The sequence below is a fragment of the Stegostoma tigrinum genome, chromosome 1 (assembly GCF_030684315.1).
Source record: "Stegostoma tigrinum isolate sSteTig4 chromosome 1, sSteTig4.hap1, whole genome shotgun sequence".
Taxonomy (NCBI): Eukaryota; Metazoa; Chordata; class Chondrichthyes; order Orectolobiformes; family Stegostomatidae; genus Stegostoma; species Stegostoma tigrinum.
The window spans coordinates 44,581,203-44,605,829 of record NC_081354.1 but is presented as its reverse complement, the minus strand read 5'-3'; the positions used below and the strand labels follow the sequence as shown (position 1 = coordinate 44,605,829).

At 42.6% G+C, this 24,627-nt stretch overlaps 1 protein-coding gene across 1 annotated transcript in view; it reads left to right on the top strand.

Moving 5' to 3' along the window:
* The window catches only part of naf1 (nuclear assembly factor 1 homolog (S. cerevisiae)), a 251,580-nt gene that overhangs the window by 176,113 nt on the left and 50,840 nt on the right, over positions 1-24,627 (top strand). The window contains exons 5-6 of the mRNA XM_048533337.2: positions 2,812-2,894; positions 8,187-8,347. Of these exons, the coding sequence (XP_048389294.2) occupies positions 2,812-2,894; positions 8,187-8,347 (244 nt within the window). The remainder of the gene's footprint in view (positions 1-2,811; positions 2,895-8,186; positions 8,348-24,627) is intronic.

Sequence of the window (24,627 nt, the reverse complement as noted above, 5' to 3'; positions counted from 1 at the left end):
AAGTGAAATGATTCTGTTTGAAATTAAAGCAGTCATCCTGGAACTAAGGGGTTGCAAAGGGACTAGGATTTTATGATGTTTCTTAGTAAATGTAAGCCTGAAAAAGTAACCTTTAAATTGTTCAACATTGCCGATTGCTCCAGTTGTAGCTTGATAACAAAGTTAATTTACTTAAAATAGTCACTAATGACTGTGTTTGCATGAGTATGTAAAATTGAGGTTCTTTTTCTTGTTTCATTTTTGGATTTTTGATGGCTGCCACGAGCAAGTTTTGACATTTATTGCCTATTTAAATTGCCTTGAGGTGGTGTTCATGAATCTGCTGAAGTCCATTTCATAATTCTTGCAAGAATTTGAACATGTCCACAGATCATTAGTTTGGTCCTCTAGATTACTAATCGAATGACACTGTTCCACTGTTTTCCCCCTTAAATATGTTAAAAACCCTCACTAAACATCTTAGGCTAATATTTTTGCTGCTTTTGTTTGCACCAGAACTTAGCACTATGAATACTATCTTGCTAATTTACATTTGCTAGTTATCTTTGTGTGTTATAAACAATGTACAAGGAAGTTCCATGTGATTCAATATTATCTAACTGATGATACTGACCAAAGCTTGCAGCATTAATGCCAATGAGTTAAAACACTGCTGGAGAAGCACTGTGGATCTGGCAGTATCTGTTGATAGAAAATTACAGTTAATGTTCAGAGTTCAGTGACCAATCATCAGACTAACAGTAGCTGGGAAGGGGTAACATTTTTGCTGATGTTTGGGTTTTTGGGGGTTGCAGGATGTAGCGAATAGAATACATGGAGACAGCGCTCAGAGAGAGAAAAGGAGATCGACAAACAAAGCGATAGCTAACAAAAGCCCAAGAGTGAGGTGAATGCTGGGTGAAGTGCTCAAAGGAGTGTGAATTGGTGAAAATGAGTTGGCTGTGCAGGGAGCAACCCATGCAATCCATGCCTCGGGGTGTGGGAACATGGAAACTGACATGGAGGAGATGGATCACATTTTGAAGTATTTAAACTCAATGCTGAATCCTGAAGTCTGTAAGGTATCTAGGTGGTGTCTCAGGTGGTGTTCCTTCAGCTTGCATTGAGCCTTGCTGGACCTCTGCAGCAGGCCTCGACAGAAGCGTTGACATAGGAAGATTGTGGTATGTTTTGAAGTAGCAGGTAACTGGGTGTCACCTTTATGGACCAAGGGTAGCTGTTCAGCAAAGTGATCACCCAGTCTCCATTTCCTCTTTTCAATGTCTACGAAACCAGATTGTGAGCAATGAATGCAGACTAGATTGAGTGAAATGCAGTTAAATCGCTGCTTCACCTGGAAGCTGATTGGGTCATTGGATAATGAGGGGAGGAGAGGTAAATGGGCAAGGGTTGAACCTTCTGTGACTGCCTGGGAACATGCCATGGAGTGTGGGGAGATGCTGGAAGTGGAGGAGGAGTGGACTAGAAGGTCCTGGAGGCAGCAATCCTTGTGGCGTGCTGACAGGGGAGGGGACTGTGTATTTGGTAGTGGCATTCCACTTGAGGTGATGGAAATAACGATTTATGATCTTTTGGATAAAAAAGCTGGCAGGGTGGAAATTGACAACCTTGGGGACCCTTGTTATTGTAGGCTGAGGGCAGAAATGGGTAGGACATGGCTGAAAGCCCTGCCAACCACAGTGGAGGGGAAACCTTGGTTGAGGAAAGAGGTGGACATTTCCGAGGCCATACCTACAGTAGGTGGCATCATCAGAACAGATGGGAAGGAGAAACTGGGAGAACGAAATGATGTCCATCCAGGTAGCAGGGTGTGAAGATATAAACAAAGTGATTTGGAGTCAATGGACTTTAGTATCTAGCTTATCCCCAGAAATGAGGAAAGAGAACTCGAAGGAGGAGGAGTCAGAGATGCAGCACATGCAGGTGAGAGCAGGATGAAAATCAGAAGCAAAAGTGATAAATTCTTCCAATTCTGGAAGATAGACAGAGCACCTCAATATGTCATAGACTTACCAGAGAAAAAGGTGTGGAGAAGCACCTAAGTAGAACTGGAACAATGAATGTTCCACATAACCCACAAAGACACATATATAACTTGGGCCCATGTGGCTGTCCATGGTCACTCCTTTGACCTGAAGAAAGGGAACAACTTTGCCTTCAGCTCCTCTTGTCTTCACTTTGAGCTGGAGCAGGTGGAGGATTATGCTGGCAGATGGGCATGGTTCAGGCCTTCTCTTGTGATGTGGAGAACCCTCTGATCATCTTGATGGAGATGGACTTGTGGAGAGATTGCATGTCCATCATAAAGGAGAGCCAGATGGTGCCAGCAAAGTGGAAATTTTGAAACCAACGTAAGTGTGAGATGAATCATGTATGTACATGGGAAAGAATTGAACAAGGAGAGAGAAGGGGGATTCAGGATAGGAAGAAATAAGTTCAGTGGGGCAGGAACATGCTGAAACAGTGGGTCTGCTTGTGTAGTCTTGTTTGTGGACTTTGAGAGCAAGGTAGATTGGGTATGAATTTGGGGCCTGTGAGGTGAGAAGCTCTGGAAGGGAGATTCCTGATCTAGATGAGGTTAGTGATAATCATGGAGACAATTGCTTGAAGATCAGTGGTTCACTTCATGCTAGCAAATTGTTACATAAATGAGCATTCCTTGCCTGTCTCCAGGTTTGGGCGATTTACATGATCCAAGACTGGCTCAGCTGCAAATTTACCAAGATTCCTTGCAGGGCTGTTTTCATTTTTTTGCCTTCTGTATGTGAATATTTTAATAACATTTCTGACTTTGTTTCTCCTTGTTTCTAGTTATTGTAAAATCACTGAAGGACATGCCACCTGTGAATGAGGAAACTATCCTATTCAGAAATGACAACACTTCAGTTGGGAAGGTATTTGCATAAGCATTCTTAACAACTGATGTGTCTTAAATTGTATAGAGTCACAGTGTCATACGGCATGGAGACAGACCCTTCGGCCCAGGTTTCCTAAACGGAATTAGTCCCATTTGCCTGAGTTTGGTCCATATTCCTTTAAACCTTTCCTGTCTATGTACCTGTCCACAATGTCTTACAAATGTTGTGATTGCACCAGCCTCCTCCACTTCCTCTGGCAGCTTGTTCCATAAACACACTGTCCTCTGTGAAAAAGTTGCCCTTCAGGTCCCTTTTAAATCTTTCCCCTTTCATCTTCAACCTCCACCCACTAGTTCTGAAATCTCCTATCCTGGGGAAAAGACCTTCGCTATTCATCTTATCAATATCTGTCATGACTTTATAAACCTCAATAAGGCCTCAGCTCCATTACTCCAGGGGGGAAAAAGTCCTAGCCTATCCAGCCTTTCTTTTTAATTCAAAGCTTTCGGTCTCAGTGACGTTGTTGTGAATCCTTTTTACACCCTTTCCAGTTTAATAGTAGTCTCCATATATAAGCGTGACCAGAATAGTATGCAGTATTTCAAATGTGACCTCACCAGTGTCTTTGTCCAGCTATAACATGAAGCCCCAACTCCTTTACTCAGTGCTCTGACCAATGAAGGCCAAGCATGCCAAATGCCGCCTTCACCTACCTGTGAAGCCATTTTCAAGGTACTATGTGCATGCACCACTAGGTGTCTCTGTTTGACAGCACCCTCTCAGGCCATCCCATTAACTGTATTAAGTCCTGCTGTGGCTTGTCTTACTAAAATACAACATCTCACATTTATCTGAAATAAACACCATCTGCCATTGCCCGATTCACTGGCCCATCTGATCAAGGTTCCATCGTACTATTAAATAACCACGTTCACTTCCCACTATACCACCAATTTTGGTGTCATCAGCAAACTTACTAGCCAGGCCTCCTATATTCACACCCAAATCATTTGTATAAATGACAAACAATAGTGGGCCCAACACTGATGTTTGTGGCATACACTGGTCACAGCCGTCCAGTCCAAAAAGCAATCCTCTACCACCACCCTGTCTCCTACCTTTAAGCCAATTTTGTGCCCTGTTTGCTAGCTTCCCCTGGATCCCATGTCATCTAACCTTACAAACCAGTCTATCATGCAGAACCTTGTTAAAGACCTTATAAAGCCCACGTATTTAATGCTCTGCCTTCATCTATGTTCTTGGTACCCCTTCAAAAAAAAAGTCCAATCAGATTTGTCAGGTACGATTTGCCCTGCACAAAACCATGCTGTTTATCCCTAATCAGTATTTGTGTTACTAAATGTATGTTGATCCTATCTCTTGGACCTTTCCAACAGTTTGCCCACCACTGACAGTAGCCTCACTGGTCTGCACTTACTTGACTTTTCCTTGCAGCCTTCCTTAAATAAAAGCACAACATTAACCACTCGGCAGTCCTCTGGTACCTTACCTGAGGCTGTCGATGATATGAATATCCCTGCAGGGCCTCCACAATTTCTTTCTAGCTTCCTGTAATGTTCTGGGATACACTTGATCAGTTCTTGGGGATTTATCTACTTTTATGTCTTTAAGTTTTTAGCAAAGATTTGTAGTTCGGCTTGTAGGCGAGGTCGTTGACTTGCTGTCCGAGCTGGCTTGTTACCGTTCAGAGATTTCAACACCATGCTAGGTAACATTTATTAGCGAGGCCTCCGATGAAGTGATGTTGTTCTACTTGGCTTGGAATTTATACTGTCTGGTCCATTATGGTGAATAGTGTCATCTCCTGTTCTGTTTGAGTTTGTATATGGGGTCCAATTCTGTAATTCTCAATCCATAATGCAATCAACAAACATCTAGAATCGGACCCCATGTACAGAAACAGAACAAAACTGGAGATGACACTACTCACCATAACAGACCAGACTGTATAAATTCCAGGAGGGCTAGAGCAACATCGCTTCATCAGAGATTTCATTGATGATGTTACCTGGTATGGTGATGAAACGTCTAAGTGAAAACAAGCTAGCTCAGCGAGTAAGTCAACATTGCCACTTTTTAATGTTTTAAGACTCCAGCGCATCGTCTTCTGTAATGTGGACTCTTTTCAAGACATTACTATTTATTTCTCTGAAGTTCTTAGCTTCTCTGTCTGTCTCCACTATAAATACTGATGCAAAATATTTGTTTAGGTCCCCTCCCATCTGTAGTTCCACACATAGATAGCCTCATTGATCTTTAAAGGGCCTTTTTTTCCCTGGTTACTCTTGGATTTTTTTGGCATTTAAGGTAAAGGCAAATCCAAAGGTATCTCATGTCTCCTTTTTAGCCTCCTGATTTCCCACTTAGGTGTACTTCTACATGCTCTTTGGGAGTTACTTGATCATAGCCATCTATAGCTTACATAAGCCACCCCCTTTTTAGCGAGTTTTGAGAAGTAGCTCAGGTTGAGGTTCTGGATGTGAGTTTGCTCGCTGAACTGGAAGGTTGGTTTTCGGACGTTTCGTAACCATACTAGGTAACATCATCAGTGAGCCTCCGACGAAGCGCTGGTGTTATGTCCCGCTTTCTATTTATCTGGTTAGGTTTCCTTGGATTGGTGATGTCATTCCCTGCGTTGGTGATGTCATTTCCTGTTCTTTTTCTCAGGGGATGGTAGATTGATTTGGAACCAATGTGTTTGTTGATGGAGTTCCAGTTGGAATGCCATGCTTCTGTGAATTCTCGTGTGTCTCTCTGTTTGGCTTGTCCTAGGATGGATGTGTTGTCCCAATCAAAGTGGTGTCCTTCCTCATCTGTATGTAAGGATACGAGTGATAGTGGGTCATGTCGTTTTGTGGCTAGTTGATGTTCATGTATCCTGGTGGCTAGCTTTCTGCCAGTTTGTACAATGTAGTGTTTGTCACAGTTCTTGCAAGTTATTTTGTAGATGACGTTCATTTTATTTGTTGTCTGTATAGGGTCTTTTATGTTCATTAGCTGCTGTTTTAGTGTGTTGGTGGGTTTGTGGGCTACCCTGATGCCAAGAGGTCCGAGTAGTCTGGCAGTCATTTGGAAATGTCTTTGATGTAGGGGAGAGTGGTTATGGTTTCTGAGCCCTTTTTGTCTATTTGTTTGGGTTTATTGCTGAGGAATCGGCGGACTGTGTTCATAGGGTAACCGTTCTTTTTGAATACGCTGTATAGGTGATTTTTCCTCTGCTCTGTGTAGTTCCTCTGTGCTGCAGTGTGTGGTGGCTCTTTGGAATAATGTTCTAATGCAGCTTCGTTTGTGGGTGTTGGGATGGTTGCTCCTGTAGTTCAGTATTTGGTCCGTATGTGTTGTTTTCCTGTAGACGCTGGTTTGAAGTTCCCCATTGGCTGTTCGCTCTACTGTTGACATCTAGGAATGGCAGTTTGTTGTTGTTTTCCTCCTCTTTTGTGAATGTTATGCCAGTAAGGGTATTATTGATGGTCTTGAAGGTTTCCTCTAATTTGTTTTGTTTAGTGATGACAAAGGTGTCATCCACATAGCGGACCCAAAGTTTGGGTTGGATGATTGGCAGAGCTGTTTGTTCGAGTCTCTGCATTAATAATTACTGGCATAACATTCACAAAAGAGGAAGAAAACAACAACAAACTGCCATTCCTAGATGTCACAGTAGAGCAAACAGCCAATGGGGAACTTCAAACCAGTGTCTACAGGAAAACAACACATACGGACCAAATACTGAATTACAGGATCAACCATCCCAACACCCACAAACGAAGCTGCATTAGAACATTATTCCAGTAAGCCACCACACACTGCAGCACAGAGGAACTACACAGAGCAGAGGAAAATCACCTATACCGCGTATTCAAAAAGAATGGGTACCCTATGAACACAGTCCGCCGATTCCTCAGCAATAAACCCAAACAAACAGACAAAACGGGCTCAGAAACCACAACCACTCTCCCCTACATCAAAGACATTTCCAAAATGACTGCCAGACTACTCGGACCTCTTGGCATCAGGGTAGCCCACAAACCCACCAACACACTAAAACAGCAGCTAATGAACATAAAAGACCCTATACAGACAACAAATAAAACGAACGTCACCTACAAAATACCTTGCAAGAACTGTGACAAACACTACATTGTACAAACTGGCAGAAAGCTAGCCACCAGGATACATGAACATCAACTAGCCACAAAACGACATGACCCACTATCACTCGTATCCTTACATACAGATGAGGAAGGACACCACTTTGATTGGGACAACACATCCATCCTAGGACAAGCCAAACAGAGACACGCACGAGAATTCCTAGAAGCATGACACTCCAACCGGAACTCCATCAACAAACACATTGATTTGGAGCCAATCTACCATCCCCTGAGAAAAAGAACAGGAAATGACATCACCAACCCAAGGAAACCTAACCAGATAAATAGAAAGCAGGGCATAACACCAGCGCTTCGTCGGAGGCTCACTGATGATGTTACCTAGTATGGTGACGAAACGTCTGAAAACCAACCTTCCAGCTTAGCGAGCAAACTCACATCCACTACCCACTTTTTCTTTGCCAGTCCCTCAATATTGTTAGTCATCCAGTATTCCTTATTCTTGCCAGCCTTTCCCTTCACACTAACAGGAATATTCTAGCCCTGAACTTACATTAGTATCTCACTTATGAAACTCTTCTTGGGTTATCTAAATTTCCTGACAGGGGGACCTGTAAGGAAGTATGATTGAGGATATTGGGACCCATGCTTGTTTGATGGTACGCTGACACTTGGAACCAAGAGTCCTGAGACAGGTGTGACATTCCATGGGCTTTACACAACACTTTCTCAAATAGCTTCTGAATTTACATCCAACGTTTTGTTTTGTTCCTGTAGCAGTGCTCTTTTAAGAGATATGTTTTGTAAATAAGAATAAAGTACCTCAATAAATTCTTTGGGAGTGTGATCCAGCGACATTAGAGCAAGAAATCATTCAAACTATATGCTGTTTTAATTTTTGCAGCTTAGAATTTGACCGTTCAGCTGCTCATAAATATATTTGATATGAATAAATTTATTACCAAAAAGGAAGTTAGGATTGTCTTAATGAATTTACATGATAGAGTGTTAATTCACTTGGTGAAAATCTCTCAATTTGCAATTATTTTGCCTAATATTTCTATTTCTTTGAAAAATCCCCTTTTTAAATGTTTTTAATAAAACAGTTTCCATGAAACTTGATTTCATTATTTTTGTCTTATGCATTTCCTTATGATAAGTGTGGATAGTTTATTTTGATTCCCTCCTTAAATCTTAGGTATTTGAGGTATTTGGTCCAGTTTCTCAGCCATTTTACATTCTTCGTTTCAATTCTGCTGAAGAGATCACTGTGAAGGAAATTGAGTTACAACAGATGTTTTACTTTGCCCCAGCAGTGAAGGATTTCACTCAGTACATCTTTACAGAGCAACTCAAGCAGTAAGTTATTTTTCACACACATTTTCCTTGCACATTTTCTGTGAAGAATACTCCTTCAAACAAGAGTTCTCATTTATCCAATAATGTTTGACTATGCTTCCCTGTAACACGGTTATTTTTCAGATGTTACAACCGCGTAAAAACATTTGCTCAGTGGCCAGAACTAAGAAATTGTTTTTGTGTGTAGCCCCTTATAATTTGAGTGAGTCAATTTAAAAATAACCAGCAACAAAGCTTTATTCTTAAACAAGAGCTTAATTCATTGCAAAACACTGCAGTGACCTGCTTAAGTGACTATTTAAAGAACTTACAATGATTAAAAACAAGTAAAGATAAAAGATAGTTACAAAGTTGCAGACCCTGAACAACAAGTTAGCATTGGTTGTCTGGAGTGAATGATTGAAATTGAAGAGTTGTGGCCAACAGTTCCAATGGCTCCTGCAGTTAATTAACAAGAGTTTGCCTCTGTGAGTAGCTTCAGTAGGTAGGGCAGCTTAGCATATAAGTGTAAGTTCTCTTCCTTTAGTGATTCTATCAACTTAGACCGCCTGGATTCATTTTCAGCTGAGTAGGGGTGATATCTGCCCGCCTTAACCTATGATTCAATGGCAGGTGTTGCTCACAGTTAGTTTAACGGAGTGCTGTAGCCTGGAACTGTCAACTTTGCATTCATGATTTTGTTTCCTTTTCATGTATGTTTAGTGATTTTATGCAGCACGAATGATGTAAGACCGAGATGGTGTTCACTAGCTTTAACTTAATTTTTTATCTCTGCACACGTTGGTGTACTTTGGGAAGAAAAGATGAAAATTTATTGTTTTGTTTTAAACAATGGCCTAGATCTTCTAATCCTAATTGCAGCAAACAATAAGAAGTCCATTGCTATTGATGGTTGGAACAGCATTGACTAGTGTTGAAAGGAGATTGAGCAAAGTCTTCCTGAACCCCGAGCACTATTCAGCAACGCATCCTCAGCCCATCGTAATCTGTGGTGTGAGTGCTTTCTTTCTACTGTTGCCTGTAATTCTTTTGCCAGTTATCTTAATTTGTGTACTTTTGTTATCAACTCTCCTAATCACACCACCTATATTTTTATCCAAATCATTTATATATCTTGTAAACAACAGAGGTCCAGCACTGATCCTTGTACAACACTATTGGTCACAGACATTCAGTCAGAAGAATGCCCCTCCACCACTACCCTGTCTCTTCTATGACGAAGCCAATCCAACTTACAAATTCACCACTAATTAATCTTCTGGACCAACCTACCATGAGGGACCTTGTCAAATGCTTCAGTAAAATTCATGTAGACAACATTCACTGCCCTAGCCTCATCATTCATCTTCATCCATTTCATCAAGAAATCCAATTTTGTGTGACAAGACTTCACCTGCACAAAGTCATGTGGATAAGTCCATTAGCGTGGCTTGGTGGCTCAGTGGTTAACACTACTCCCTCACAGCATTAGGGAGGTAGATTCAGTTCTGCCCTCTGGCAACTGTCTGTGTGGGGTTTGCACATTTCTCCTCGTGCCTGCATGAATTTCCTCAGGGTGCTCTGGTTTCCTCCCATAATCCAATGATGTGCAGGTTACATAGTTTATCAAGCTAATTTGCCCATAGTGTCCAAGGATGTGCAGTCTATATTGATTAGCCATGGTAAATACAGGGTTGCAGGGATAAGTCTGTGGTTTGGCATGGAACCGTGGGCCAAATGGCCTGCTTTTCCATACTGTGGGGCTTCTATGATTATTTTTCAAATGCAAGTAAATTCTGTCCCTTAAGAATTTTCCCAATAAGTTTTCTGACCACTGACTTAAGGATCACCCGCTAATAATTTCCTGGATTATCCCTGTGGCCTTTCTTAAACAAATATTCTTGAGCAGATTTGTAGCTCAGGTTGTAGATGCTGTGGTTGGTTTACTCGCTGAGCTGGTTCATTTGTTTGCAGATGTTTCATTACCCTGCTGAGTAACATCAGTGCAGCCTCTGATGAATCGTTGTTGTATTTTCCCGCTTGCTATGTTAAGCAAGGGGTCTGTTGGAATTTATAAATTCCGAAAGAACAAGAACAAAGAAAACTGCAGTACAGTAACAGGCCTTTCGGCCCTTGAAACCTGCACCAACATGCTGCCAGTCACAACTAAAATCCCCTACTCAGGACCGAATCCCTCTATTCCCATTCTATTCATGTATTTGTCAAGACACCCTTTAAAAGTCACTATAGTATCTGCTTCAGCCACTTCCCCTGGTAGCACATTCCAGGCACCCACCACTCTGTGCAGAAAAACTTGCTTCGTACATCACCTGTAAACCTTGCCCCTTGCACCTTAAACATAGCCCCTGGTAACAGACTCTTCCACCTTGGGAAAAAGCTTCTGACTGTCCAGTCTGTCTGTGCCCTTCATAATCTTTGTAGACCTCTATCAGGTTACCCCTCAACCTTCATCGTTCCTGAGAACAACCCAGGTTTCTCCAACCTCTCCTCATAGCTAATGCCCTCCATTCCAGGTAACATCCTGGTAAATCTTTTCTGTATCCTCTCCAAAGCCACCACATCCTTCTGGTAGAGTGGCAACCACAATTGAATACAATATTCCAAATGCGGCCTAACTAAGGTTTTATAAAGCTGCAACATTACCTGCCAATTTTTAAACTCAGTACCCCAGAAAAATGTAAAGTAATTAATTTTGGAAGGACAAATTTGAATGCAGAATACGGGGTTAATGGCAGGATTCTTGGCAGTGTGGAGGACCAAAGAGATATTGGGGTCCACGTCCATTGATCCCTCATAGTTGCTACCCAAATTAATAGGGTTGTAAAGAAGGCGTATGGTGTGTTGGCTTTCATTGACAGGGGAATTGAGTTTAAGAGCGATGAGGTTATGCCGCAGCTCTATAAAATCCTTGTTAGACCACACTTGAAATATTGTGTTCAGTTCTGGACTCCTGATTATAGGAGGGATGTGGAACCTTTAGGGAGGGTGCAGAGGAGATTTACCAGGATGCTATCTGGACAGGAGGGCAGGCCTTATGAGGAAAGGTTGAGGGAGCTAGGGCTTTTTTCATTGGAGCGAAGAAGGATGAGAGGTGACTTGATAGAGAAGTACAAGATGACAAGAGGCGTAGATAGAATGGATAGTCAGAGACTTTTTCCCAGGATGGAAATGACTATCACGAGGGGGCATAATTTGAAGATGATAGGAGGAAGGTGTAGGGGAGATGTCAGAGATAAGTTCTTTACACAGAATGGTGGGTGTGTTGAATGAGCTGCCAGCAATGATAGTAGAGTCAGATACATTAGAGACATTTAAGCGACTCTTGGATAGGCGCATGGATGATAGTAAAAAGTAGGATATGCAGGATAGTTTGATCTTAGAGCAGAATAATAGATCAGCACAACATCGTGGGCTAAAGGACCTGTACTGTACTGTACGTTCTGTTTCATCTCATCCAGGAATGGGAGCTGTTTGTCCTTCTTTCTCTTCTCTGAAGAATTTGATATTGGTGAAAATGTTGTTTATAAGTTGATGTATTTCTTCTAGTTTAGTTCATTTAATCATAATGAAAGTGCCGTCCACATATCGGATCCATGTTTTGCGTTGGACCTGTGGAAGGACTGTGCTTTCAAGTCTCTCCATCACTGCTTCTGCTATTAATCCAGAGATGGGTGGCCCCATAGGTGTTACGTTAATTTGTTCGTAGATCTGGCCATTAAAGGTAAAGTGAGTCGTGAGGCATAGGTCCAGTAATTTCAGCATGTTCTCTGTGAAGATGGTGTTATTTGGGTCCGGTTCCTTCAGTAGTGCAGCTAGTGTTTCTCTTGCTAGTGGTATATTGATCAATGGGTATATAGCAGTAATGTTAAAGGGTACTGTGGTCTCATCCTTGTCTGTTCATATGTCTTTGAGGGAATTGAGGAACTCCTGGGCTGCATGGATTGAGTGGGCTCAGTTGCTGACAACGTGCTTTAGTCTTTGTTGTACTTCCTTGGCTAACCTGTGTGTTGGTGTGCCTGGGAGAGAAATTTTGGTGTGCCTGGGAGAGAGATTATGGGTTTGAGGGGTACTTCAGATTTGTGTTCCTTTGGGAGGCCTTGGATTCGTTGTGTTTGTCCCTTAACGTTTCATTTTTAGGTAGCCTGTTTTGTTGATTTGTACAGTCTGTTTAAGTGTGTTTAGCATATAGATGACTGTTACCCAGTTGCGATGTCAGGTCTGTTCCCAATTGTATGTATTTATGTCTGCTAATAGCATCTGTGCTTTAGGGATGTAGTCTGACATGTTGAGAATTGCTGTCATGTGTCCTTTGTTTACTGGTAGGATTATGATGTTTTTGCCTTTTTTCAGTCTTTCCAAGGCCTGCCTTTCTGTTGTGTTGAGCATGTTGAATTCGTTCCTTCTGGTCACTGTTGCGACCACTGTCTGTCTCAAGGCTTTTTGTGTTTCCTCATTGATACCGTTGGTCTTCGGTGTGGATTCTAGTGTGGCTGGGTATTCTGTCTCATTAACATTTCTGTACTTTTTGCAAATGGGTATAGAATCATTAAATCTTATTACCATTGATGTGTAGAGAGACCTTGGGGTTCAAGTCCGTAGCTTTCTGAAAGTGGCCATGCAAGTAGATAGGGCGGTAAACAAGGCGTACAGCATGCTTGCCTTTATTGGTCAGGGAATAGAGTACAAGAGTCATGATGTCATGTTTCAGTTTTATAAGACTTTGGTCAGGCTACACTTAGACTGTTGCGTTCAGTTCTGGTTGCCATGTTACAGGAACGATGTGGAGGCTTTGGAGAGGGTGTAGTAGGATGCTGCCTCGGTTAGAAGGTATGAGCTGTAAGGAGAGGCTAGAAAAACTCATTACATTTTTGGAGCAGCGGAGGCTGGCTGGAGACTTGATAAAATTATGAGATGCACAGACAGAGTTGACGGTCAGAATCTTTTCCCCGAGTTGAAAAATCTAATACTAGGGGGCATGGTGAGAGAGGGAAAGTTCAAACAAAATGTGAGGGGCAAGTTTTTTTTCACACAAGCCTGGAGCCTGGAATACGCTGCAAGGGTGGTGGCGGAGGCTGATCTTAAAAGGGCATTTAAGGGATTTTTAGATAACCAGAGGGTGCTGAGTTGTCACTTGTTTGCATTCTGGGATTGAACTTCACAATCAGTGTGAGCATGAAGGGTATCATGCAAGAGCCTGCTGTTCAGGAACAGTTAGCTCCAAATGTTACATTACTGTACTGTTTTCTCCTGTAATCAAAACAAAAAGAGGCAAAGTTCAGAGGAGACAGAACATTGAGAGGAAGATCGGCAACAAGAGTTCCAGTGGGTAAGGAAGCATGAGCCCAAACTGCTTCTGGAAATTGTTGTTCATGGATAACAGATAAGTTTTTGAGAAATTGTTATTGGAGCAGAGAACATCAGCAGCTTTGACTTACAATATTAAGTTCTTTCAATACCAAGAATTAATCAACTTAAAGGGGTAAGACATGGCATGAGAGCTGCAAAATATAGTTTACTCCTCTTGCTCAGCGTAGGAAGCAGGGCACATTTCCAGTGCCTGGAACCTGCATGTCAGCAAGAAGTGTCAGTTGTAGCTCCTGGAAGCCCGAGTTCGGAGTTAGAACGGCGTCTGCAAATGCTGTGGAGCATCCGTGAGGCAAAGAGTGTCATGGATAGCGCGTGGATAGAGGTGGTCGCACTGCAGACTCTGTTTCCACAGGCAGGAAGGGAATGGTTGACCATCAGGCAGAGCAGGAGGGCTAAGCAGGTAATGCAGGAATCTCCTTTGGCTGTTTCCTGCAATACAGATATAGCATTTTGGATACTGTTAAGGGGAATGGCCTCTCAGGGGATAACAGCAGCAGCCAAAATCATGGCACCGTTGTTGGCTCTGCTGCAGAAGGAGAGAGAGAGAGATGGGCATAGAAATGCTACAGTTATAGGGGATTCAATTGTAAGGGGAATAGATAGGTGTTTGAGTGGGCATAAATGAGAGTTGAAGATGGTGTATTTTTTCCCTGGTGCTAGGGTCCTGGATGTCTTGGAGCAGTTACAGAACATTCTGAAGGTGGAGGATGAACAGCCAGTGGTCATGGTAGGTGCTCATGAGAGTTGTGAGAGCATGGAATGCGTTGCCAGCAGCAGTTGTGGAAGCAAGGTCATTGGGGTCATTTAAGAGACTGCTGGACATGCATATGGTCACAGAAATTTGAGGGTGCATACATGAGGATCAATGGTCGGCACAACATTGTGGGCTGAAGGGCCTGTTCTGTGCTGTACTGTTCTATGTTCTATGTTCTATGGTATATGCTGGTACTGATGACGTGGGTTAAGAAAAGGGATGAGGTCCTAAAAGCAGTAGAAAAAGAACTAGGAAGAAAGCTGAAATGTAGTATCTCAAAGGTAGTTACCTCAGTATTATTACCAGTGCCACAAGTTAGTCAGAGTAGAAACAACTGGGCATATAGGATAAACACATGGCATTTTGAGAATAAATCTATATAAGACATGTGAGGGTATTATGTGGAGTTTGCATGTTCTCCCCGTGTCTGCGTGGGTTTCCTCTGGGTGCTCCGGTTTCCTCCCACAGTCCAGAGATGTGCAGGCTAGGTGGATTGGCCATGCTAATTTTCCCGTAGTGTTCAGGGGTGTGTGGATTATAGGTGAATGGGTCTGGATGGGATGCTTCAAGGGGCGGTGTGGACTTATTGGGCCGAATGGCCTGTTTCCACGCTGTAGGTAATCTAATCTAAAAAAATTTAAAATGGTAGTTAATAAGAGTTCAGGAGAGGTATGTTCCTCCAAAAAAGGATAGTTATGGCAAGTTAGATTAACCTTGAATGATTAGGGATATGATGACTTGATCAGAAGGAAGCATATATAAGGTAGAGGAGGACAGGAACTGATGAAGCCCTTGAAGTATACAAGGGAAGTAGGAAAGAACTTAAACGAGGAATTAGAAGGGGTAAAGTGAAAAGTCGTTAACAAACGGGGTTAATGATAATGCCAAGGCTTTTTATATGTATTAAAAAGCAAGAGGGTAGTCAGGGAAAGGATTGGCCCACTCAGGGACAAAGGAGGGAACATATGTGTGGAGCCAGAAGAAGTTAGTGAGGTCCTAAACGAATACTTCAAGTCGGTATTCACCAAAGAGAAGGGATTAATGGAGAATGATCTCAGGGAAGCGAGTGTCGAGCTTCTCAGCCAAGTTGCTATTAAAAAAGAAGTGTTCTGTGTCTTAAAAAGTATTAAGGTAGATAAGTCCCCGAGTCCTGATGGGATCTACCCCAGAATATTGAGAGAGGCAAGAGAACAAATTGCAGGAGATTTGACAGACATCTTTGTATCCCCTTTGGCCACAAGTGAAGTCCCATAGGACTGGAGAACAGCCAATGTTATCCCACTATTTAAGAAGGGTAGCAAGGATAATGCTGGAAATTACAGGCCAATGAGTCTTATGTCGGTGGTACAGAAATTATTGGGAAAGATTCTCAGGGACAAGATCTACATGCATTTAGAACCAAAAAGACTTACTAGTGATAGAGAGCATGGCTTTGAGCAGGGAGGGTCATGCCTCACTAATTGGGTCAAGATTTTTGAGGAGATAACAAAGATGATTGATGAACGAAAAGTGGTTGATGTTGACTGCAGGGTCTTCAGTAAAGCCTTTGACAAGGTTCCTCATGGCACATTGGTACAAAAGGTGAAGTCACATGGTATCAGGGGTGAACTGGCATAGAAGACAGGGGGTAGCAGTGGAAGGATGTTTTTCAAATGGATGGCTGTTACTAGTGGTGTTCCACAGGGATCAGTGTTGAGGCCTCTGCTGTTTGTGATCTACATAAATGATTTTGGAGGAAAATGTAGTTCTAATTATTAAGTTTGCGGGTGATACAAAGATTGATGGAGTTATGGATAATGAAAAGGATTGTCAGAGGATACAGCAGGATTTCGACAGTTAGAAGCATGAATGTAGAAATGGCAGATAGAGTATAATCTGGACAAATGTGAGAAGGTGCATTTTGCAAGGTTAAGTATAGGTAGAAATTATATAGTGAATAGCAGAACCCTTAGGAGTATTAGTACGCAGAGGGATCTGGGTGCGGATGTAGTTAAGGTAGTAAAAAGTCTCATGGCATGCTGCCTTCATTGGAAGGGACAGTGAGTAAAAGGAAAGAATGGTTGTTGCAGATTCCGGGATTTAGATGTTTCAGTAAGAACGGAGAAGATGGTAAAAGGGGCGGAGGTGTGGCATTGTTGATCAAGGACAATATTACAGTTGCAGAAAGGATGTTTGGGGACTCGTCAGCTGAAGTAATATGGGCTGAGGTTAGAAACAGGAAAGGAGAGGTCACCCTGTTGGGAGTTTTCTATAGGCCTCCGAATAGTCCCAGAGATGTAGAGGAAAGGATAGCAAAGACGATTCTCGATAGGACTGAGAGAGACAGGGTAGTTATCATGGGGGACTTCAACTTTCCAAATACTGACTGGGAACACTATAGTTCGAGGACTATAGACGGGTCAGTTTTTGTCCAGAGTGTGCAGAAGGGCTTCCTGACACAGTATGCAGATAGGCCAACAAGGGGCGAAGCCACAGTAGATTTGGTACTGGGAAATGAGCCGGGCCAGGTGTTAGATTTGGAAGTAGGTGAGCACTTTGTTGATAGCGATTACAATTCTGTTATGTTTACTTTAGTGACGGAAAAGGATAGGTGTATACCACTGGGCAAGAGTTATAGCTGGGGGAAAGGCAATTACGATGTGATGAGCCAAGATTTAGGGAGCATAGGATGGGGGAGGAAACTGCAGGGGATGGGCACATTAGAAATGTGGAGCTTATTCAAGGAAAAGCTCCTGTGTGTCCTAGATAAATATGTTTCTGTCAGGCAGGGAGGAAGCTGTAGAGTGCGGGAGCCATGGTTTACGAAGGAGGTGGAATCTCTGGTCAAGAGGAAGAAGAAGGCTTATGTTAGGATGAGATGTGAAGGCTCAGTTAGGGCACTTGAGGGCTACGAGGTAGCCAGGAAAGACCTAAAGAGAGAGCTCAGAAGAGCCAGGAGGAGACATGAGAAGTTGTTATCGGATAGGATCAGGGTCCAATCAAGGATAGTAGTGGTAAGTTGTGTGTGGAGTCAGATGAGATAGGGGAAGCGCTAAATGAATATTTTTCAACAGTATTCACTCTAGAAAACGACAATGTTGTTGAGGAGAATATTGAGATACAGGTTACTGGACTGGGTGGGATTGAGGTTCACAAGGAAGAGGTATGAGAAATCCTTCAGAGGGTGAAGATAGATAAGTCCCCTGGGCTGGATGGGATTTATCCTCGGATCCTCTGGGAAGCCAGAGAGGAGATTGCCGAGCCTTTGGCATTGATCTTTAACTCGTCATTGTCTACAGGAATAGTGTCAGATGACTGGAGGATAGCAAATGTGGTTCCCCTATTCAAGAAGGGGAGTAGAGACAACCCTGGTAATTATAGACCAGTGAGCCTTACCTCAGTTGTTGGTAAAGTGTTGGAAAAGGTTATAAGGGATAGGATTTATAATCATCTGGAAAAGAATAATTTTGATTAGGGATAGTCAGCACGGTTTTGTGAAGGGAAGGTCGTGCCTCACAAACCTTATTGAGTTCTTTGAGAAGGTGACCAAACAGGTAGATGAGAGTAAACCGGTTGATGTGGTGTATATGGATTTCAGCAAGGCGTTTGATAAGGTTCCCCACAATAGGCTATTGTACAAAATGCGGAGGAATGGGATGATGGGAGATATAGCAGTTTAGATCAGAAATTGCTTTCTGAAAGAAGACAGAGGGTGGTAGTTGATGGGAAATGTTCATCCAGTTACTAGAGGTGTACCGCAAGGGTCGGTGTTGCGTCCACTGCTGTGTGTCATTTTTATAAATGACCTGGATGAGGGCGTAGAGGAATGGGTTAGTAAATTTGCAGATGACACTAAGGTTGGTGGAGTTGTGGATAGTGACGAAGGATGCTGTAGGTTGCAGAGAGACATAGATAAGCTGCAGAGCTGGGCTGAGAGGTGGCAAATGGAGTTTACTGCAGACAAGTGTGAAGTGATGCACTATGGTAGGAGTAACCGGAAGGCAAAGTACAGGCTAATGATAAGATTCTTAGTAGTGTAGGTGAGCAGAGAGACCCCAGTGTCCCTGTACGCAGATCTTTGAAAGTTGCCACCCAGGTTGACAGGGCTGTTAGGAAGGCATACAGTGTTTTAGCTTTTATTAATAGAGGGATCGAGTTCCGGAACCAAGAGGTTATGGTGAAGCTGTACAAAACTCTGTTGTGGCCGCACTTGGAGTATTGTGTACAGTTCTGGTCACCGCATTATAAGAAGGATGTGGAAGCTTTGGAAAGGGTGCAGAGGAGATTTACTAGGATGTTGTCTGGTATGGAGGGAAGGTCTAATGAGGAAAGGCTGCGGGAGTTGAGGCTGTTTTCATTAGAGAGAAGAAGGTTGAGAGGTGCCTTAATTGAAACATATAAAATAATCAGAGGATTAGATAGGGTGGATAGGGAGAGCCTTTTTCCTAGGATGGTGACGGCGAGCACAAGGGGGCATAGCTTTAAATTGAGGGGTGAAAGATATAGGACAGATGTCAGAGGTAGTTTCTTTACTCAGAGAATAGTAAGGGAATGGACTGCTTAGCCTGCAACGGTAGTAGATTCGCCAACTTTAGGTACATTTAAGTAGTCATTGGACAAGCATATGGACGTACATGGAATAGTGTAGGTTAGATGGGCTTGAGATCGGTATGACAGTTCGGCACAACATCGAGGGCCGATTGGCCTGTACTGTGCTGTAATGTTATATGTTCTATGTACAAGTTACGCTGTAGCTTTATAGAACTTCAGTTAGGCCACACTTGGAAACTTATGTACAGCTCTGGTCACCACAGTACAGCAGGATCGTGGGCACTTTGGAGAGGGTAAAGGTTTACCAGGTGTTGCCTGTTATGTGGGATTTTATCTGTGAAGAAAGGTTGGTTAGACTGGGTTTGTTTCCACTGGAACGCAGGAGGTTGAGGGGTAACCTAATAGAAGTTTAAAAGATTGAGTAGCATTGATAGAGTGGAAAGTGTCAGCTTTATCCCTAGAGGGGAGGGGTCAATTACTCTAGGTTCAAGGTATGAGGGGGAAAGTTTAAAAGAGATGTACAAGATGTGTTTTTCACACAAAGGGTGCTAAGTGCCTGGAACATGCTGCCAGAGGAAGCAGTGGAAGCAGATTCAAGAAGCACCTGGACGAATACATGAACAAGAAGTTAATAGAGGGATATGGATCCTGTAAATGAAGGCTGTTTAGTATGGAAGGGCAAAACTCAGTGGCGCAGGCTGAGAGGGCCGAAGGGCCTGTTCTTGTGCTGTATTGTTCTTTTAGTTTTTTCAGTATTTCAGAATGTCTTGTGCCTGCTGAGAATTGCCCTTGACAATGGCAACAGAGAGAGAGTTATTCTGGAATCTCACTCCCTGTTGCAAAAGCATCCATCTGTGCTCCTGACTATATCACTACAGTTCTATGTCATTATCACTCACCCACACATTGACCCTCTCTGCTGTAGATCAGAACCAGTTGTGGTGCCATTGATCTAGCTGTAGCAGTTGTTTCCCCTGAGAGTTGATCTCCCCAACAGTACCCAAGGCAACATTCTTGCCCCAAGGGACTTCTACACTGAGTGCCTGTCCCTCTGGATGGTCACCCATCTGTCTGGCTGAACCTTTCATGAAACTCCTACCTATATAATGTTCAGCCTCTTGTATCGTCATCAGTGAATCCATCTACAATTTTAACTAATCCATGTGGCCCGAGAGGAACTGCAGATAGACATATTTCCTGCAAACATAGCTGCTATTTGACTATCAGAGATAATGGAGGAGGTCCATGCAGTGCCACAATGATGCCACCCGAAGGTTGCAGGAACAGCAACTCATATTCCGCTTGGGAACCCTGCAGCCCAATGGTATCAATGTGGACTTCACCAGCTTCAAAATCTCCCCTTCCCCCACTGCACCGCACAACCAGCCCAGCTCTTCCCCTCCACCCACTGCATCTCAAAACCAGTCCAACCTGTCTCTGCCTCCCTAACCTGTTCTTCCTCTCACCCATCCCTTCCTCCCACCCCAAGCCGCACCTCCATCTCCTACCTACTAACCTCATCCCACCTCCTTGACCTGTCCATCTTCCCTGGACTGACCTATCCCCTCCCTACCTCCCCACCTATATTCTCCTCTCCACCTATCTTCTTTTCTCTCCATCTTCGGTCCGCCTCCCCCTCTCTCCCTATTTATTCCAGAACCCTCACCCCATCCCCCTCTCTGATGAAGGGTCTAGGCCCGAAACGTCAGCTTTTGAGCTCCTGAGATGCTGCTGGGCCTGCTGTGTTCATCCAGCCTCACATTTTATTATCTTGCTATTTGACCATCCCTGCTTTCCCATATCTTACAGGAGGAGGATACCATTCCACTGCCATTACTACCCCTGTAGTAACTATTGGATTAAAAGAAAATACCTTACCTTGCCACACCTTTTAATGGTGCTCACCCTCCACAGTGAAGCCTAACGCTTATCAAAGCTCACAGTTTGACCTCAGCAGCCGTCTCCAAAATGACCTCTCCCTTTTACGTGTTTCTGATAGAAAGGAAAGACTCTTGCAGAATCTTCCAGAATACTCCTCTCACTTCTCATTACCACTCTGTCAATCTCCTTCGCTCTAAGGAAAACAACCAAGCCTGTCTATTTTTTTAACACAGTGTGTTCGGATAGCCAGTGCCGAAATGGCTCCAAGACTGGTTAAGAGCTACAGTCAATCATACTGGGAATTTTGGTCAAGCTAGTTTAAACTCTGACCTCAATTGAAGCTGCAGCCAGGACATATTGTGACCTGTTCTGTTAGCTGTCACCTGCAGTTTCCTGAGTTGACCAAATAAGGCACGTAACATGATAACAAAGAGTAGAGCTGGATGAACACAGCAAGCCAAGCAGCATCTTAGGAGCACAAAAGCTGATGTTTTGGGCCTAGACCCTTCATCACCAACTGTGGCAAAGTGGTCATGTCACCGGGCTGGTGACAGGGCAACCCGGGTTCAAATCCCAGATCTTCTCTCTCCCGACGTAACATGATAGTCAGCTAGACAAACTGACACCATATTAGATTAGATTAGATTCCCTACAGTGTGGAAACAGGCCCTTCGGCCCAACAGGTCCACACCACCCCCTGCAGCATCCCACCCAGACCCATCCCCCTATAACCAACACACACCCCTGAACACTATGGGCAATTTAGCATGGCCAATCCACCTAGCCTGCGCATCTTTGGACTGTGGGAGGAAACCGGAGCACCCGGAGGAAACCCACGCAGACACTGGGAGAATGTGCAAACTCCACACAGACAGTTACCCGAGGCTGGAATCAAACCCGGGTCCCCGGCATTGTGACGCTGCAGTGCTAACCACTGAGCCACCATGCTGCCATATTATCCTATGTAGAACACAGAATGTGGCTGTTTAACATTTGGCAGTTGCTTACCAGTAAAATCCCATTGGCTGGGATTGAACATTGTGATCAGAGTTGGTCAATTCATTGGCTGAGTACCAGAGAAGTTTTTGGAAATGAGCACCATTCGTGATAAAAGTGAGCAGAACAGAAGATTTTGCAGGAGAAGCATTCAAAATCATAAGAGAAGTTCATGCTCTGAAGTCATGTTCAGAGAAGGCAAAGAATCATGAGACAAGATCTACACTGAGATCAAAAGTTGGCCACTTCACTCAAATCAGGGTGGTATTTGTTTCAAGCCAAACTTGTAGAGTTAGAGTTAGGATTAAATGTGCGTTAAGCCCAGTAAAATAAAGCGGAATTAAATGAAGTGAGGTTAAGTTGAATTAAGTTAGATGAAGTAAGAAGTAAATGTTTCAACAAATGTATGTTTTGTGCTGATTGTTACAACCTAAAGGATTAATTAAAGAAGGATTTGCTAAAATAAAATCAGAATCAATTCTCTATCTTTTGTCTGTCACAAAAGGAAACAAACACCTGAGTAAAGAATTTGAATACTCCTTTCAGACAGTAATAACTGAAACTCTCCAGCCCAGGCAACGTCCCCTGGTAAATATTCTGTGTGTACCCTCTCCGGTGTTATCACATTCCTCCTATAATGTGGTTTTCAGAACTGCACGCAATACCCTCACTCTGACCTAACCAATGCTTTATGCAGTTCCAGCATAACTACCTTGCTCTTGAGCTCTACACCTCAATTAATAAAGCCAAGTATACTTTATATCTTCTTAACCACTTTATTCACTTCCCCGATACCTTAAGGGATTGGTGTGCATGCACACCAAGGCCCCTCTGATCCTTAGTGCTTCCTAGAGCTCTACTGTTCATGGATTCCCTTGTATTTGTCATCCCTCTCCTTGCTGCTTCTTTGGCTCAGCCAAACTGTTTGCTACCTTAATGTCATAATTGATCCCAAGGTGTTCATTGGGCTATATAAATTGACATTACTATTACCTTTGAGCTAAAGGGTATCGGTATAATTTAGTCAAAAATTTGTCTGCAAGGGTTATATTAGAAATAATTGCTTTGCATGAGTATTTGATTATCATCTGTTAGACAAGCTAATCGCTTCAAGCATATTTGGAACTGAATATGTCCATGTAGTTGTTGAATTTACTTTGAATTGAGCTGCCAGTTATCTTCCAACCTTTGATTTACTTCTTTCTTACTCTTCTTTTCCATACAAGAAAGTAGATTAAAAAATAATTTTCTTTCCATGCAGCAGAATGATGTGGCTTGGGAGTTGAATATTTTAAGTGGCAAATTAAATGACTGAAAGTTTTATATGATATTCAAAGTTGGGCCTCAGTTGAATGAATATGTTTGTTCAATGCATTTATCATATTTCCATTAGTGGAAGAAAATTAGAATCATTTGCTTAACCAGAGTTACAAAGTGTTACCGATTATACAAGACAATTTTTGGGTAGACTTTATTTTGACTTCATATTATTTTCTCAGTTACAGTTTTTTTTTCGCCCCAATGCCATGATCACTTGCCCAAATTTATGGGGCAGTGCACAACCTAATTTTAAAATATTCATCTCCATTTAAGTTCTTCCATAATTTTCCTCATTTCTCTCTGTGATCTCCAATTGTGGAATCCTGAGAGATTTCAGGGTGCTCTGATTCTGACTCCCACTGCTCTGATTCTGACCTTTTTTTAGCATTCTGATTTTAATCAATATACTGTTGGTGGCCTTCATCTGTCAAGGCTTGAGCTCTGGATTTTCCCTCCCTAACCACTCACTTTTTCCTCCTTTCAATGTTCCCTTAAACCATACCCCTTTCCAATGCTTTAACTGTCTGTCCTAATATCTCCGCATGGCCTGTTGTCAAATTTTATTTCATAAAACGTCTTTACAACACATTGAGACATTCTACTCTGTAATCTGAAATATTTTTGCTTCCCTCCTACTGGAAATTTAATATCTCTCATAAGCCTAGGGAAGATGGCTGTTGCTTACCTTTAACCCTTTCTCCTCGACTAGCACTCTTGGCCTCACTGTTTTAAATGAATCTATGATATGATCTTTGTTAAAATTTCAAGGAGCTGAAATTTCCCTGTCTTTTTTTCCATCCCAATAGCTCTAAACTGTATGTTAGAATTGAGTGTTGCCTAAGATTTAATATTACTGTTTATCCTCCTCTCTCATTTCTCTTGAATGCAAAAAGCTTACAGCATAGTGGATAATCATGCTGTCAGTTCATATGACAGATTTTTGTTTTGCTATTTAGATAATTCTTTGCTTTCTGACTTCTCCCGTCTCTTCCTTCTAAGCTTCACTTCATTTGCTATAAATCAGTTTGTTGAAATTGTGATACACGTGCTGCTATAAGCCATGCAATACATGGACACCAAATGTGGAGCATCCGACCTATTTTCATTTGCCTTTCCCTCTATAATTATCTTAAGTAGTGTTACTACTTTTTCTTGAGAAAATTGAGTAAATTTTATGTACAATTCAGCTCGGTAATAACCCACTATTTTTGGATTCCATATGTCTGTTAGTACAGATAGTGTTACATTGGACATGGGAATTTAGTAGTTAGGTGGCTAGGTTAACTTTTTCCCAGTTGCTGACATGATGAGTCAACAGACATTTTGACAAAATACCTCATGATAGATCTGTTAGCAAAGTTAAACCCTGTGGAATTAACAAGATAGTGGAAAAGTTAATAAGGGATGGAAAGCAAGGAAGAATGGCATAGTG